Genomic DNA, 16508 nt, shown 5'->3' with positions numbered 1-16508 from the left:
GGAGAAGGGATTGCGATGTGACCATCCCCCTAGGAAGTGATTTCTCACTTTCCCTCTCTGTGTCTCTCTCTGTCTCTCCTGTGAGTGCATGTGCCCTATAGCAAAAATCACTCAAAAAAAAAAAAAAGTAATTGTTTCACATACATTTGAACAATATAAAACACAATATTTTAAAAGGAATTATTTAATTTTCTTCATTCATTCTTTTATTTTAATTTGACTAGAGAGAGACAGAGAGAGAGAAAGTGAGAAAGCAAGCAACCAGGTCCAGGACTTGAACTATAGTCTGCCATGTGGGAGTGTCCAGCACCTTAACCACCACCATTGCCACCTGCTGGTCCCCATACAAAACAATATTCTAAGCCATAGTCCCCTAGCAGGACCAAGTTCTCAGTTAATGGGGATAGCACTGGATTTGAAACAGGAGGAGCTTTAACTTTTCAGCTGTGGGCATTGTAGTGATCCAGTTCTAAGAATTACAGAAGAGAGGAGCAGAACTCATGTCTTCCACAGTTATCATCTGTGTGCCTGCTATGCAGTGTAGAATATTTGGGGCACTGATGTAGCAGAGAATACAACCAAGTCCCTTCCTTCAGAGCTTCTTGTTGGCAGGTTGGCAGGAGTGAGGGCTGGAAACCAACAATAAACAAATACAATAAACAAGTATAGCTTGTCAGGTGGTTGTAAGTGTCACAGAGAAGATAAAGCAGGCCACGGGGTTCGGGGTTGTGTGGAGGGGGTGTGGTTAGTGAGTGCGTAGATGGTGTTGCTATTTTATGGGGGGTGATTTATTTTTGTTCTTAAACTTTGTGCTTTGATTCTCCCCTAAAATGCCAGTTTGGTTATGAAAGTGAACCACATCAGCTACACGGGAACTCCATTGTCCATGGTCTCTATGGGAGCCCCAGCCGGCAGAGTGCTTATTAATAGCACCTGAGCCATTAAAAAAAGGATTTGTTTCATAGAGTTATTTAGAATAACACACATATTTAGAGATCTCTGAATACACATTTTAAATATATGCCCATCACCAAGTGACCATTTTTGTGTTAAATTTATTTGGTTGGGGCAGTTTTGCTCAAAGTTTATTAATTCCATTAATCTTTTGGGAGAAACAACTTCTTCGTTAATATTCTTTATTATTTAGTTGTTTTCTGCTTCATTGATTTCCACTCTCATTTTTCATTTCTTTATTTCATTTAGGTTCAATTTGCCTTCCTTTTCTTTTCTTTCTTTTTCTTTTTTTTTAAATTTTGCCACAGGGCATATGCACTTGGCAGAGAGAGACAGAGAGGGGGAACAAGAGAGGGGGAACATGGTCTTGTTGCAGCCCCTTCTCCATTTTCCCATCCTTTTAGGATCTGGGGCACACATGATCACAAACCTGGGATGTTTTTCTATCCAGGGTCCAGACTGCATGTAAGGCCATGTGAGATCTGTCTCTTTAGAGCTCTAGTTTCTGGAGATTAAGTTTAGATATTTGATTTCAGCAGTTTTGTTTAATGTATCCATCTAAGACTGTAAATTTCCTCTTAAGTACTACTTTGTCATCATACAACAAGTTATTATATGTTTGTATATTCATTATCTAGTTACAAATACTTTCTGATTTCCATATTACATTTTCTTTGACCCAGTTAGAAGTATATTGATTTTTCCAAACAAATGGAGATTTCTTCATTCTCCTTCCTCTAGCAATTTTAGACTTAATCTTACTGTGGACAGAAAATACGCTCTTTCTGATTCAGTATTTAGTATTTTTGGAGGGTTGTTTTATCTAACTATCTATTTATTTATTTATTTTAAAAATTTTTTATTTAACGTTATTTGCTTATTTTAGAGTGACTGAGAGAGAGAGAGAAAGTGAGAAAGCAAGCTGCAGTTCTGGAACTTGAACCACGGTTGACCATGTGGTCCAATGCCCTTAACCACCACACCACCTGCCAGCCCCATGGAGGATTATTTTACAGCCCAGCCTACAGTCTGTTCTGGTCCATATTCCATGTGCATGTGAAATAAAGCTGTGTTCTGCAGTTTGGGGGGCACTGTTTGTATACACTGCCTATGTCAATTAGGTGACACTTAATTAAATCTTCTGCACTAATTTTGTTGAAATCTTTCATTGTGGAGGCCAGCAGGTGACATAGTGATTGGGGTGCTGGCCTCCCCTTCCACATGACTGATCACTGTCTCAGTCCTGGTAGCTTGCTTTCTCACTTTTCCCCTCTGTTTCTTTCTCTGGTGAGCAAGTGTGCCCTATATCAAATTTAAAAATAATAGATACAATTAAATAATTCTCTGAAAACAATTTTCATTGTCATTTTTAATTTGTCTATTTTCATTTCTATTTCTATTTTTGCTTTAAATTTTTTGAAGTTGCATTAGGTCTGTACAAATTTAGGGTCATTACATAGTGTGGTATTAGCCCTGTTGTTGTTACGTAATGCCCTTCTTTAACACTTGCCCACAGGCTGACTTTACTGGGTACTAAAATAGCTGCATTAGCTTTTTTTGCTTAGTGTTTGCATAGTATTTCTTTGCCTATCCTTATATTTTTAGTATTTGTTTATCCTTATATTTTTGTCTGTTTCTCTCTTCTAATAAACACATAGCTGATTTGTTTCCATTTTTTAAAATAACCCTGTGGGCAATTTTTGTCTTTTTAATGGGAGCATTTATCCTATTTGCATATAATTTATTTATGGATATATTTAGGTATTAGTAATTAGTGGTTAAGTCCTCGGAATTCTTTATTTTTAGAAGATAGCAGCTTTTTAGGGCATTAACTCATACTCTTTTCTTCTTTTGAAATCTGCTCTTCTGTCATAGAGCTGTCCTGCTCGGCCACGGTGCCTGCCATTTGAAAGCAGATATATAGACTATTAGAAATACAGCCCTAGTGCCAGGATGTCACTGGCTGGGAGCACCTGCTGACATATTTTGCATTTAGCTGAACTTCCTTAACTAGCCTTCCCTTTCTCTGTTTGCCCCTACTCTGGGCTTAGGCTGTTAAGTTGCCATGACTTTTGACAAGCCATGCCTGCCTTGAGTAGACTTTGGCTGTGCGAGGTGAATGGTCACAACTTTTTGGCAGAGGAGTCGAGCCACATGCATGAAAATGACCAATGGCATGGCTGGTCTGGGCTCTTGAAATCCAAAGATTTCCAGAGAAGATTCGAGTTAGTTCCTCTGCTCATCGCCACTGTGCTGGCACTGCATCGCAGACACTTCTTTGTTGCTGGGGTTTCTGCTTCCTAAAACTCTACTTGAGCAGTCTTTATTGTAAGTCATAAATTAATTTATTCATGTACTCATTTACCTTCTCAGAATTGGGTAACATCTCCCACGCGTTACTCATATCTTGCTTTTCTCTATTGGATTTTACTTAGTGCTCTCCAGAAAAAGGGACAACTGTACTCTGCTTTTCCTATTCAAGTACTTCATAGAAGATATAAAAAACAGGGGCCGGCATGTGGCGTGGCGGTTAAGGGCACTGGACTCTCACATGGCCAACTGCGGTTTGAATCCTGGACCTGGTGGCTTGCTTTCTTACTTTCCCTCTCTTTCTCACTCTGTCCCTCTCTGGTCAAATAAAAAATAAATGACTAAAGTTTAAAAAAAGTATAAAGAACAATAAATATACATTAAGGCTTTAATTGAGTTTATTATTTTTTAATTGAGAATTTTGATACAGGGTATGTATGCTTACCAGAAAGACAAACAGAGAGAGAGCCAGGAGGTGAGAAATCACCCCTGGGGGGATGGCTATGCTGCAATCCCTTCTCCTCCATTCGCCTCTCAGGATTTTTGGGCACACATGCATATGTACCTGGCATGAATTTTCAGCCACTGGGTCCAGGACTCAAACTATGGTCAACTACATGGGAGTCCAGTGACATAACCATTATGCCATTCGCTTGTCTTGAATTAGGTTTGTTCAGAATGGGACAAAATAGCATTCCAGAAGTGTCAGTGCTGAAACACAATGAGCTCTAGTTTCCAGTGGGCTGGTGGCGGGGGGGAGTAGAGTTCAGTGGGTGGGAACTGGCAACCCGTGACTGGCAAGGTGTGGGTAGGAGTCCTCCCAAGGAACTCTTCCAACCTGAGTGCACCATGGAAGGGAAGGGTGCAAGGAGGAGGGCTGGCACATGGAAGTGGGAAGATCTACTGGAAAGGGAGCCTCTGAAGGAGGGCCCATGTGCTGGTTGTTGAGTGGATGTTGCCTAGATGGGCCAGCTGTGTGTGTGTGTGTGTGGGGGGGGTCACTGCCCAGCAGGTGGGCTGGGCTCCACCACTCTGGGACTGCTGTGGGAGGGGCTGAGGAGTGCAGGGCTCTCCTTCCTCCCATCTTCCCATCCTCCTCCAGCTGGAGCAGATCCACCTTAGTTTGGCCCCTTTATTGGGCTATACCAAAGACCTTCATTGTACAAAGTACCTATTGTCTCCTGGGTAGGGGCTTCCAAGCTAGCCTAGAACCTTTGTGTTTTGTCTCTTGAAACTTCATAGGTCCTGGGGACATTTCTTCCAACAAAGTACTGTCTGTTATCTGACATTTCTTTGAAACTAAAAACTTAAATTTTATTTTTATGTCCTCTTTTTGATGTATCCTTTGTTCATCAGGTAGAGTCCAGTTCCCACCCACTGGACACTACCCCACCCCGACCCCCACCCCTCAGCCCACTGGAAACTAGAGCTCATTGTGTTTCAGCACTGACACTTCTGGAATGCTATTTTATCCCATTATAAACAAACCTAATTCATTCTTCCCAAACAGCTTTTGCATCTTGTCCAATTTCAGGGTTATCTCTCCCCACTTCTCATTCCAGTTGCCCTTTTGAGAATGTTTGTAGGTGGTTTCGGTCCTGCAAAGCCGGCCGCTCTGTACCTGCAGGCCTGGTTTATTTTCAGTTGGGACTGCACGCTTCACTTGGCACTATTTAAACAGCATGCCCTCTGTCTCTCTGCCTTCCCGTCAGGGGTCCGAATCCCAGCAAAGTGCTGCAGCAGCTGTTGGTGCTTCAGCCCGAGCAGCAGTTAAACATATACAAGACCCTGAAGACTCATCTCATCGAGAAGGGGATCCTGCAGCCTCCCTTGAAGGTATAACTGGCTATTGAGAGGGATGGACCGACAAGGAGGAATTCTGCAGAAAAGCACTGTCAGAGGAAATTTCATAATTGTACAGAACAAAAAGAACTCAACAGTGGTTGAAAATGTAATAGATTGAAGTTTCACAGACATGAATGTTTCCTTGAAATTACTGTGAATATTTAACAAACTCTTATCGGATCTAAGTTATGAAATAAGTAGCAAATTACCAGCAGAATATCCTGTACTTTTTCTAAAGTGCATTTTCTGATGTTAACTTCCTTCCCCGTACTTGCCAGGTTTCATAGTTGAAAAGACTTGTATTTTAAAGAGTCAAACACTATAAAACGAGTAAATCGAGGGTGTCCTAATATTGCACCTAGCAGTGTGCCCTTTTGCACAAATATTTACCTTTGTACCTGGAGCTGCTTTTAATTTTAGCAAAAATGCCCCGTAGAAGGCAGAGTGGGAAGTCGGTTTTCCTGCACTTCCTCCTCTTGTGTCTGAAGTATTTTCTGAAGGGCTGAGTTGGATCCTCCCCCTAAAAAGGACATTGTCCACTTTTCAAAGTAATCATTTGCTAGGGGAAAGTATTCTGCCATTTAAGCAGGTTCAAAATTCAGGAGCGGGGGACCGAAAACATGCATGGATTCAACTTCTGATAAAATCATTTGAAGACATGACCTCACAGCAACTTTTCGAGACAAAGGATTCTGTTATGAAGAGCACAATGTTCGGATCCTCCTCTGAGCTCAGCAGAGAACGAGTGCTCGCTCAGGAGGTGGCATAAGACAGTAACATGTGGCCTGGGCCACCCCTTGGCCAGGCCCCCTGCTTGTCCCCCAAGCTCTGTAGCTATGAGCACGTGGTGAGATCGGTAGGGGGGTGAGTAGGGGAGGAACTGAAGCTGACCAGGAGGTACTCTGCCTGTGTCCCTGTGTCCCGGGTACTTCCTGCTGGTTTCTGGTGCAGCCCACTGGAGATTACTGGGAAAGACAGAGAACCTGCCTGGAGACCCAGTCCCAGACCAGCCACCTGGCAATCCCTAATTTATGTCCCCTTCCTCTTTAGCATCATGTCATAAAATCCAAGGACATCAGCTGATTATTTTTTCCCCAAGAATGAGAATCAGGCAGGAATGATTTTTCATCAAGAACAAAAAGGACATGAATGTCAAACCTTTCTTCCCCTCGGTGGACTGGACGCTGTGCCCCGATCAGAGCCAGTGTCTCATCAGTGGACGGACTAAGCCACTGTCGCTGTGTGCCGTCTACAGCCGTCCTCTTCTTTGTATCCAGCTGTGGGCGCTTAGCCATCAAGTTGCCCTGTCCTCCTGGTTAAGTGTGCAGAGGGAGAGATGATATATTTCAAAGACCGTTTTGCTAATGAAAAAAGAAGATATTTTTGTTTGAATCAGAGACAGATTTCAGTTATTTTTTACTTCCGTCCTACTGCTGTACTTAACATTGGAGGGGGCCTGGTTCCCATGGTACGGTCTGTAACTGGCACCTCATCACGCACCCTGCAGGATTATGGTAGTGACAGTCCCACACGATGCTGGGAGCCTCACTGCTTGGTATCGCATGCATTTGCTGCGTCCTCAGCACTGGGTGTGTGCGGTCAGCGTTATTCCACACTATTCCATAAGACCTAGACGTGGCACTGGAAGTGTTCGGACAGGAGGGAACGGTCACGTTCATAATCGGGCACCTACGCGTGCATTTTCAACATCTCATGATTTTTGTTGTTGTGTTTTTTTTGTTTTTTCAATTAACAGCTCCAAATGTTGATCATAAAAGAATCTGAGATACCAAAGTTTAAAAAATAAAGTGGAAATTTTGTGAGAGGAATTTACAAGGAAAACTCTTGGTAATCTGCACAGGAAAGAACTCCTTGTAATTCCCTCCACAATTTTGTTTAAAGTCACTGGTGAGGATCGTGGCACAGAGTCTGGAGAAAGCATTACTGAATACATGTATTATAAAACCAATATTATTATAACCAAAATATGAACCTAGGAATATTTGGGAGCAGAACAATAGCTTTTCTCAAATATACTTTTAGATTTGGGTGTACATTATTCTCTATGTAAAAAAGTAAATTCTTAACTTTAACAGAGCTCTACAGATTGACCTTTTTAGCGTACTTTTATAGCATGTATATTAAAAAAATAGAATATATTTTAGCAAAAGATTGCCATAAAATGCTGACTTTGATCACTTTTATATTTGCACTAAGAAGAGGACTTAAATTCCAGCGTAGCCATGTGGTGGCAGAGAAATGGGAAAACTAGGAGCAGCTTTCACAGTACGGGCTGATGTTTCCGAATTTGCAGCTGGAAGTACTCTGCAGGTACTTATCGATGGCCTTTTTAACCTGTGGGATGCAAGTCACGCCCAGTGCTTTCCCCTGTGGTGGTGATTGTACCTGAGAATAAAAGACCACACACACACACACACACACACACACACACACACACACACGTCCTTTTTCCTCTGTAGTAACTTCATTTGCACTTTGGGTTGAACAGTGATGGTGTCACCTGCTCCATGATGAAGCAAACGTAGGAGCAGTGTAGATATTCTGTATACGAGTGATGGTAGCTTATGACATGTGTCCATCAGTTCTCTGAATCTTCCCCTGAAACTGAGATAGGAAAATAAAACAAACAAACCATATTTTGACTTTGTGCCATTTTTTCTCATTGAGAAGACATAGTCGATGGACTCGTGTTTACAAAATAATGATGGACTTGCATGGAATGGAAATATTCCATCGCCGACACAGCGACATCTTCAGGCCTAGGGTCAAGTAAGTTCTGGTGGTGATTGAACGTCAGTGTTTGTTGGGAGGCAATTTTTTTGAGAGGAGGTTGTGTGTGTGTGTGTGTGTGTGTGTGTATGCGCACACACACTCATGTGCAAATAGGAACTCTTCGACATCAGTGCACCTCCTCATCTTGCCATGCCATGATCGCCCACTCAGCCTTAACCAGCGAGGCCCACTGGCATACAGGGGTGTACTCTATGTGTTCAGGTTGACCCAGAATTAGAATGTGGGCTTCTCATGTGGCTCCAGCCTCGTGCAGTGGTGTCCTGCCACTTGCATCACCATGCTGGCCCAGAGGTGCTTTACTTTTTAAAAAATTTGCTATTGATGACATGCACTTGCCAGAGAGAGTGGGAGGATGGGTGAGAAAGCACCCCAAGGAGGATGACCACACCACAGTCCCTTCTTCATTCTCCTCTTGGGATTTTAGGTGTGCACACATACATGCTTGGTGTGTTCTTCAAGCTGCTGGGTCCAGGACGTGAACCATGCAGTTGGCATGTGAGATCCAGTTGTCTTAACGACCACACCATAGGCTGGCCCCTCACTGTGTTTTTCATTTGCATTTCCTAATGGGACTGAGCATCTTCGCATGTTTTCACTTTTATTTGCCATTCCTATATCTTTTTATGAAGTCCCTACTCTTCTCTTTTGTCTTTATTTATTTGCCTGAGGGCATATGCTCCTCTCCCAGAACGTGGGAGAGGGAGGGAGAAAGCACCCTTGGTGGGATGTGGTCACACTGCAGTTCCTTCTCCATTTCTCCCTGTCAGGATTTGGGGCACCCAAGTCCAATATGTTTTCCAAACTGCCAGAGCTGGCATTCAAACCACGGGGTTGGCCTATGAGATCCGGCTCCCTGAACCACTAGGACACGAGACTGGCCAGCTTTTGCTCTTTTTTCTTTTAAAGATTTTTGCAGTAGGGGATATGCCCTCACCAGAGAGAGAGGAGAGTGACAAACCAGGCCCCTACCCCAGGGAGTATGTCCATGGCACAATCTCTTCTCCATTCTCCTGGATTTGGGGCATGAACACACATGTGCCCAGCATGAGTTTCAAGCTGCCAGGTCTGGTACTTGAACTGCAGCTTCCATGTGGCAGTCCAGTGGTTTAACCACTACATCACCTGCTTGCCCCTAACATGCCATTTTAAAAATGAGCAAAAGGGGTCTTGTAGGTGGTGTGATGGTTAAGGTGCTGGACTCCCACACGGCCAACCATGACATGAGTCCCAGACCTGGCAGCTTGGTTTCTCAATTTCCCTCTCTCTCTCTCTCTCTCCCCCTCTTTGTCTCTCCCTGGTAAGTGTATGTGTCCTATAGCAAATTTTAAAAAGTCAATAAAATAAGTCTTTAACAAAATGTTATTTTCTTATTGAGTTGTAAGAGATCCTTATAAATTTTAGATACAAGTTCCTTCTCACATGTGTGGTATGGAGATACTGTGTCAGTCTGCAGCTTGTCTTTCCATTTTCTTAAGGGTGTCTTGGAGGTTTAGCTCCTTTGAATACGTTCGATGATGCCCAGCACTTCAGTTTTACCTGTCAAGGATCACACGAGCCGCCTCAGGGTTGGGCAGGGGCATGTGGATCGCCCAGCCCCTCTCCAGGTACCACGCGTGTGTGCCCGGCCTCACTCAGGAAGCTGCTTGGGCAACCGCACGGTGTCTGGCATGAGGGGCCATTAGCCCTTCCGACTCACCCCTGCTGAGATCCATCCTTCTGCCGTCCTCATGGGTGTGGGCCAGATCCACTGTCTGAAATGGAGCGGGTCTCCTTTGACTGCTGGAGTCCTCAGGGTCCATCCATCCTGCCCTAGAGAAACCCCTCCACACATGAGCTGGCAGCAGAGCGAAGTGGGAGCCGTGGACACTAACACTAACAGCACCGTAATCTAAGGGACAGGTCTTAATCCAAACATGGCTATCAGTGGATGAGTAGAGACCAAGCCACATGCTCCTGTGAAAGTAGAACCTGCGCTGAGACCGTGGACATTCTCAGGGAGAGCCTCACTCATGAGAGAGGGTGCTTGCTCTCTCACCCCTGGGCCTCAGCTCTCTGGATGGCAACGGCAAGACCAGGGCCTCACCAGAACCGCTGGGTCTCCTTTTCACAGGAGGTAGCACTTGGCACCCTGAGGGGGATTCAGTTCTGATAGTCTTCTGTAACTTTTAGAGAGTATGTTTTCTTTGAATGTCACGTGTGCTGCTGCGAGCACGCAATGCCGGGGCCCTCCAGGCCTAGTCACTCTTTTAGTGCAGCCCTGTCAGTGTGGGTGTGGAGCTGCATTTGAATGAGGCACTTTAGCATTTAAATTAAATACACTCCTGCCCGCAAAGGAACTTCCAGATCCAGATTAGCTGGGGGGAAGCGGGGCTTGCCTTGTAGAAGGTGCTGTGATTGTGGTCTACCCAGGAAGGTTCCTAACCTGGGCCTGTGCTGGATGGAGTGAGGAGGGGTGACAGGAAGAACCCAGGCAGGTGCATCCTGAGGCTGCTGGGACAGACTGTCACCATCCATCATTGACTTCAAATTTTCGGGCCAGCAGGTGGCGCGATGGTTAAGGTGCTGGACTCATGGCTGACTGCCGTTGGAGTCCCAGACTTGATGACTTCCTTTCTCACTTTCCTTCTCTCTCTCTCTGTCTGTCTCTTTCTAGTGAGCACATATGCCCTATAGCAAACTAAAGGGGAAAAAAAACCCATTAATTAATTTTGAAAAATTTATCAGTTTTGAGAGAGAGAGAGAGACAGGTACCCGTCCACAAGGTCGCACCCGCTCCAGCCCTCCCCACAGGTCCCAGCCAGCCAGGGTCACAGGTGCACGTGGGCACCCTGCTAGTGCACGGTCAGGTGAAGCAGGGTCTGGACCCGGCCCTCCTGCCCGCTCCAGCACAACCTGCTCCACGTGGCTGGTTGTCGGCTGCTTTCTTTCCGAATACCTTCTTGAAAGTATATTGGAAAATGCCTGTTTGCACACCGGAGACTTGCAGTGTAACGAAAACCTGAAGGTGACACGGAGTGTGAGTTGGTTGGGGCTGATCTCAGAGTAAGAATTGATCAAATACATCGCTGGAGGGGATGTAAAATCGGCAGATACTTGAAGTGCCTGGCAGTTCCTCACTTAACAGTTACCCACAGGATCCTTTGGTGTGCAACCAAGAGAAACCAGAATACTCATCTATGCAAACACCTGTCCAGGAGTCTTACAGCAATAATACAGTAGTCAGAAGTGGAAACAACCCAAGTGCTTATCACATGGGGACAGACAGATAAAATGTACATCCTACAGTGGAGTGTTGCTGGGGAAAAAAGGGGGAAGAAGTACTGATAACGGACGGACCTCAGAAACATTCATTGGCGCCAGGTGGTGGTACAGTGATAACACAACTGGACCCACAAGTCCCAGGACTTTCCTGAGCACTCCAAGTGCATGATTGACCTGTGATCACGCAGAGACTGAAGGCAAATCTCATATCAAGCTCCTCTTGGGCCTGTCTTACGGCCTAGGCTCCCATATGGCCAACTGTGGCTCAAAATCCGAGCCCTGGAGACGAGAAACATGCTGGGCACATGTGCGGGCATGCCCCAAATCCTGACAGGATGGAGAAATGGAGAAGGGATCGTGGTGTGGCAGGGCCCCGTAGGGGGTGCTTTCTACCCTACCCTCTGTCTGTGTTCCTTTGGCAAGTGCACACAACTTTTGGTGATTAAAATAAAATCCTCTTGGGGGCACCTCTCATGGAAGAAATGAATAAAACTTAAAAAAATGTTAAATGAAATACCAGTCATGAAGACTACATGTTGCATGATTCCATGATCCGAAACATCCAGAGCAACTGCTAATGGCAAACGTTTTCCCTTGGGGCGATAAAAATTTGCCCTGAGAGCTGCAGAGCTCAGTAAATACACCAGAACACACTGGGTTGACACTTCAAACTGATGGTTTATAGCATGTTACATCTGAAAGTTGGTAAAATGAGACTGGTGAACCTCCACGGATGACATTTGGCAAATGGGAGGATTCTGGACCTGGGTGTGGGGGAGGGAAGGGTTGTCAGCTGATCCCATAATTGCAACCCCCCCAGTGGGTCCAGACACCCCCCTGGATCTGTTTGCTCGGCAGGGCTGAGGTGGGGGAGGGGGGTGCCTGCAGTACTTCCGTCTCCCAAGTCAGGCTGGACTAGAGAACGAGGTTTTCTTCTCACCATTGCTACAAAGACCCTCAGGCTTCTGTCCTGGGTGAGTGGGTGGGTGGTTCTTCCTATAGGGAAGAGGGCACCTTGCTCAACAGTGCCCTCAAGGACAAAGGAACTTGGAGTGTTTAAGATCAAACCCCAGTGAGTTTTGAATACAAGTGATCCTCTGGCAAGTGGTGCCTGAAAGCTCAAATTACAACATAACAGAAGAAAAAAGAAATTTAGAGGTTTTTGCTATAGGGCATGTGTACTAGCTGGAGAGACAGAGAGACAGAAAGTGAGAAATCATCTCCCATGGAAGACAGCCACGCCTCAATCCCTTCTCCATTCTCCTTGGGATTTGGGGCACATATGCGCACACACACTTGGCCTGAGTTTCAAGCCTCTGGGCCTAGTACTCAAACAGCGGTTGGCCACATGGAGTCCAGCGCCTTAACCACTATGCCACCTGCTGGCCCTAAAGCTTTAAGACGGCTACAACAGCAGACCAGACAAGTGGAAGGCAAGTCAAGGGCTGCCTCTAATCCTTCACTTAGGGAAGTTGGGAGCAGCTACTGGGCAAGACACTGCTAGAAACTCCACGAACCATGAAGGAAACCGACAAATCTCAGCTTATACTTCACCAGGGACACCACAGAGAAACGGTGTGCAGGGCCAGGATGGTGTGGTGGTCAAGGCAGCTGGATGCCACACGGCCAACTGTGCGGCTCGAGTCCTGGAGTTGACAGCTTGAAAGACACACCAGGCGCATGCACGTGCATGCCCCAAATCCTGAGAGGAGCATAAAGAAGGGGTTGCGGCCTGGCTGTTCCCACAGGGAGTGATTTCTCGCGTTCCCTCTGTCCCTCTCCAGTGAGTACATGTGTCCTATTGCAAAACTAAGAAGAAAGAAATGGTGTATGTCAGACTACGGAAGGTGCTAGAGGGGAGAGTGAAGGGAGGTTCTGGATGGTTAGGGCCCAGGGAATCGTGATTGTAAGCACTGTGGATTGGCCAGGGAAGGCCTCATTAATGGGTGACAGCTGAAGAGAGGCCCAAGAAAGGAGTGGGAGGAAGGAGCCCAGCTGGGTTCGGAGCTTCGCAGGCAGCAGGCACAGCCAGGGCACAGGCCCTGCAGAAGTGGACTGGCCTGTGTAGAGCTGTACGTGGGGGGTAAAGGGGTGACACCCCCACGAGGGTTCTGAGCAGAGAGGACGTGAACTGGCACAGAGAGGACGTTGCTGCTGTGGTGACAACCGACCGTGGGAGGCCAAGGCAGAGGACCAACTCACAACACCCAGTCGTCAGAGGAGGGCCCAGGATGGTGGTAAGAATTCCTCAGCACATGCCAGCAAACAGGAAGGCCGTGCTGTCGTAGCCACATTTAAAAGGAGGAAGGTGAAACCCAATCGCACAACATCTGTATTAGGTAAAGGCAGGCAGACAAGGCAGGAAAACCCTCTGAGAAAGACTAAGAGCTCAGTCTGGGTGGGAAAACCACCAGGGAATTGAGATTTTTTTTTTTTTGAGGGGGAGCTTTTGTATCTTGTAACTAAATATAAATTCAATAAAGGATCAAAAATGAGATGATAAAATAACAATGATAAGAAAATGAAGACTGCATAGCTAAAATGGATTATGGAAGACAATATTACTTTTTCTTGATTGCCAGAGGATAGGTGCATTTGCCCGAGAGGGGAGAGAGAGAGTTTGAGAACCCCCCCAGTGGGCCACATCACAGTCCTTTCTCATCCATTTCTTCATTCTGTCAGGATTTGGGGCATGCGTGCACACGTGGCCAGCATGTTTTTCAAATCAGCAGAGCTGGGATTCAAACCATAGTCAGCCAAGTGGGATCTGGCTCCCTTCACCAGTAGGCTGTGGGCCTCTCCTGTTACTCTTAAAGAATTAAACACAGGAATGGCAAAAACTTGCTCAAAAGTCAAGTACAGATGACTACCTGAAGGCAGGCCTCTCACTGACAAGCTAACAAGTTTTGACGAGAGTAATTAGGTCATCTTTGTATCATCCTCGTGGCCCAGCTGAACACCGATCAGCATAAAAAGCGAAGTTGCTCCTTAGCCATAGCACAGCTGATAATACTGCATCCATACACCTTTGTTTCTTCCCCTGCAGAGTCAGCCTCAGAGCCAGACTGCAATGATCTTTGCGTTTCTACCCAAAGACTGTTTCCGCTGACCTTCCACGGTTTATTTCTCTAGGAGCAGTTTGCAGGGGTGGCTTCCTTTTAGGAACAGAAACAGCATTTCTAAGAGACAGCTTTTGTTTGCGATATGGAGTAGTGCTTGAAGGGAAGATCACAGCCAGTTGTTTTTCTTTAACTCTGTCCTCTGGACTGGAGGACTTGACTTTGCCTTCCTTGAGCCGAAGGCCAAGGTCCAAGTTCAAGCCCTTATCTTCGTGATAAGAGCAGGGCGTGATTATGCATGGATGATGCTGAAATAACATCCTAAGCTCACTTTCACCCTAGGCACCTGAAAAAACATTGGGAGATGCAAGTTGGGAGCTATCTGTAGAGAGCATTGGCCTGGGGGGGTGGGGAGTGGGGCACAGAGGTGGTGTGGTGGTTAAGGGCGCTGGACTCCCATTATGGTCGACCACGGTTCGAGTCCCAGACCTTGGAGGCTTGCTTTCTCACTTTTCTTCTTTCTCTCTCTCACTCTGTCCCTCTCTGGTCTAAAATAAATAAAGTTAAATAATTCTTTTATTTTGCTTTAAAAAAAAAAATCATTGGCACCAGAGTCAGGAAACTAAAGAGCAGAGCTGGGACTGAGCTTACTTAATAAGCAGCATGGTCCCAGGGACTCCGAACACCTCTGCGAACTCCTTTCCTCTGTGTTAAGGGTTTGGGCTTGATGGCTTTACAAAGGAATAGCCAGAACGTGTGTGCATGCACTGCCAGAGAGAGGCGAGAGGTAAAAGCACCCCTACCCCATGGGGTCACGTAGCAATCCCTTTTCCTCCATGTTCCCATCCTGTTGGGACTTGGGGCAGGTATACACGTGGGCCCAATGTTTTTCTTCCAAGCCTCAGGGGCCTGGATTTGAACAGCGCTGTCAGAATATGGAATCAGGCTCCCCAACCAGCATGCCACAATCCTCCCTGGGCTTGATGACTTCTGAGAGCATGTCCACTTTTGCATCTGCCTCTTTTTAATTTTTTTTAAAAAAAGAATTATCCATTTAATTTTACTTATTATTTTAAATTTGACCAGAGACAGAGGGGAAAAGTGAGAAAGCACGCTGCCAGGTCTAGGACTTGAACTGCAGTTGGCCACGTGGGAGTGCAGTGCCTCAACCCACGGTACCTGCTGGCCCCGCATTCGCCTCGTGTGTCTCACAGGAGGTGAACTCCTTCCTCTCGGTGCTCAGTAAGCCTTCATCGACCTTTACTGCATTCTCTGCTATGTCCCTATTTCCTAATTAGCACTCCGATGTACTGAGAACATGGTCGTCAGGCACTACGTTTCCTGTATATATTACTGGTCTAATCTTTTTGACAATTTTCTGGGGGCAGGTTTCATGACACGACATGTTTCTATAAGGAAACTCAGATGTGGAGAGTTTATGTCACTTACCGGAGATCATGCAGTTGGTAGAATGGGAACTTACCCTCTAGTCTGATTCTCCTAACTAGTGCATTATACTAGTTAACAACTGCACCTAATATTAAAAACTAATCTCAACGGTGTCTTTTATATGATCAAAATTTTAGACTAGAAAGATAATGTGATTTTAAGAAGTACTTATTAGAAACCCAAACTGTTCGGAAAGGTGCTCTTTATCGTTGTGTTGCAAGATGATTACTTTCATGCTACCGCTATACAGAACTTGCATTTTCCCTGCACTGGCATCTGCACTGAGGTACAAAAGCAGCGGCGGTGAAACGGGAAGTTGAGCACGAATCAGGGCAGAGGGCCAGGCTACCAGCAGTGATCAGTCTCCTTCCAAGCACTTGCAGTAAAAACAAGGGCCTATTTCACTTAGGAACGTCCTCAAAGCAGCAGTAAAAACGATTACCTTTATTAGATCTTGACCCTTGAGTGGCCTTGAGTAGTGTGGCACAGAATAAGTCCCCATGAAGGTCCAGAGCAGTATCTGGCAGCTGTCTGGAAGGGAAGCCCTTGTGTGATGGAGCGGGGAGCTTAGGGGGCTGCTTGTCTCTTGGAATACGAAGCAACTGATGCGCTACGATTTTAAGACAGCAGACAGTATTTATTGTCAACGGTAAAATTTTAGACTTTAGGGGCCAGTAGGTCACGTGGAGGTTAAAGCATTGGATGACTGCCCGGTTTGAATCCTGAACCTGGTGACCTGAAACCGCACTAGGTGTGAGTGTGTGTGTATGTCCATGCCCCAAATCCCAAGAGCAGAATAGAGGAGAAGGAATTGTA

At 45.8% G+C, this 16508-nt stretch overlaps 1 protein-coding gene across 1 annotated transcript in view; it reads left to right on the top strand.

Annotated features, from left to right (window-relative positions):
* The window catches only part of CDS1 (CDP-diacylglycerol synthase 1), a 44420-nt gene extending 36654 nt beyond the window's left edge, over positions 1–7766 (top strand). Inside the window, exons 13-14 of the mRNA XM_006143295.1 lie at positions 4977–5100; positions 7327–7766. Of these exons, the coding sequence (XP_006143357.1) occupies positions 4977–5100; positions 7327–7338 (136 nt within the window). The 3' untranslated portion in view covers positions 7339–7766. The remainder of the gene's footprint in view (positions 1–4976; positions 5101–7326) is intronic.
* The last annotated feature ends 8742 nt before the right edge of the window (positions 7767–16508 follow it).

This window comes from Tupaia chinensis, unplaced genomic scaffold (assembly GCF_000334495.1).
Source record: "Tupaia chinensis unplaced genomic scaffold, TupChi_1.0 Scaffold000094_1, whole genome shotgun sequence".
NCBI lineage: Eukaryota > Metazoa > Chordata > Mammalia > Scandentia > Tupaiidae > Tupaia > Tupaia belangeri.
The sequence above is the reverse complement of the archived record's forward strand: the minus strand, read 5'-3'. Positions and strand labels throughout refer to the sequence as shown.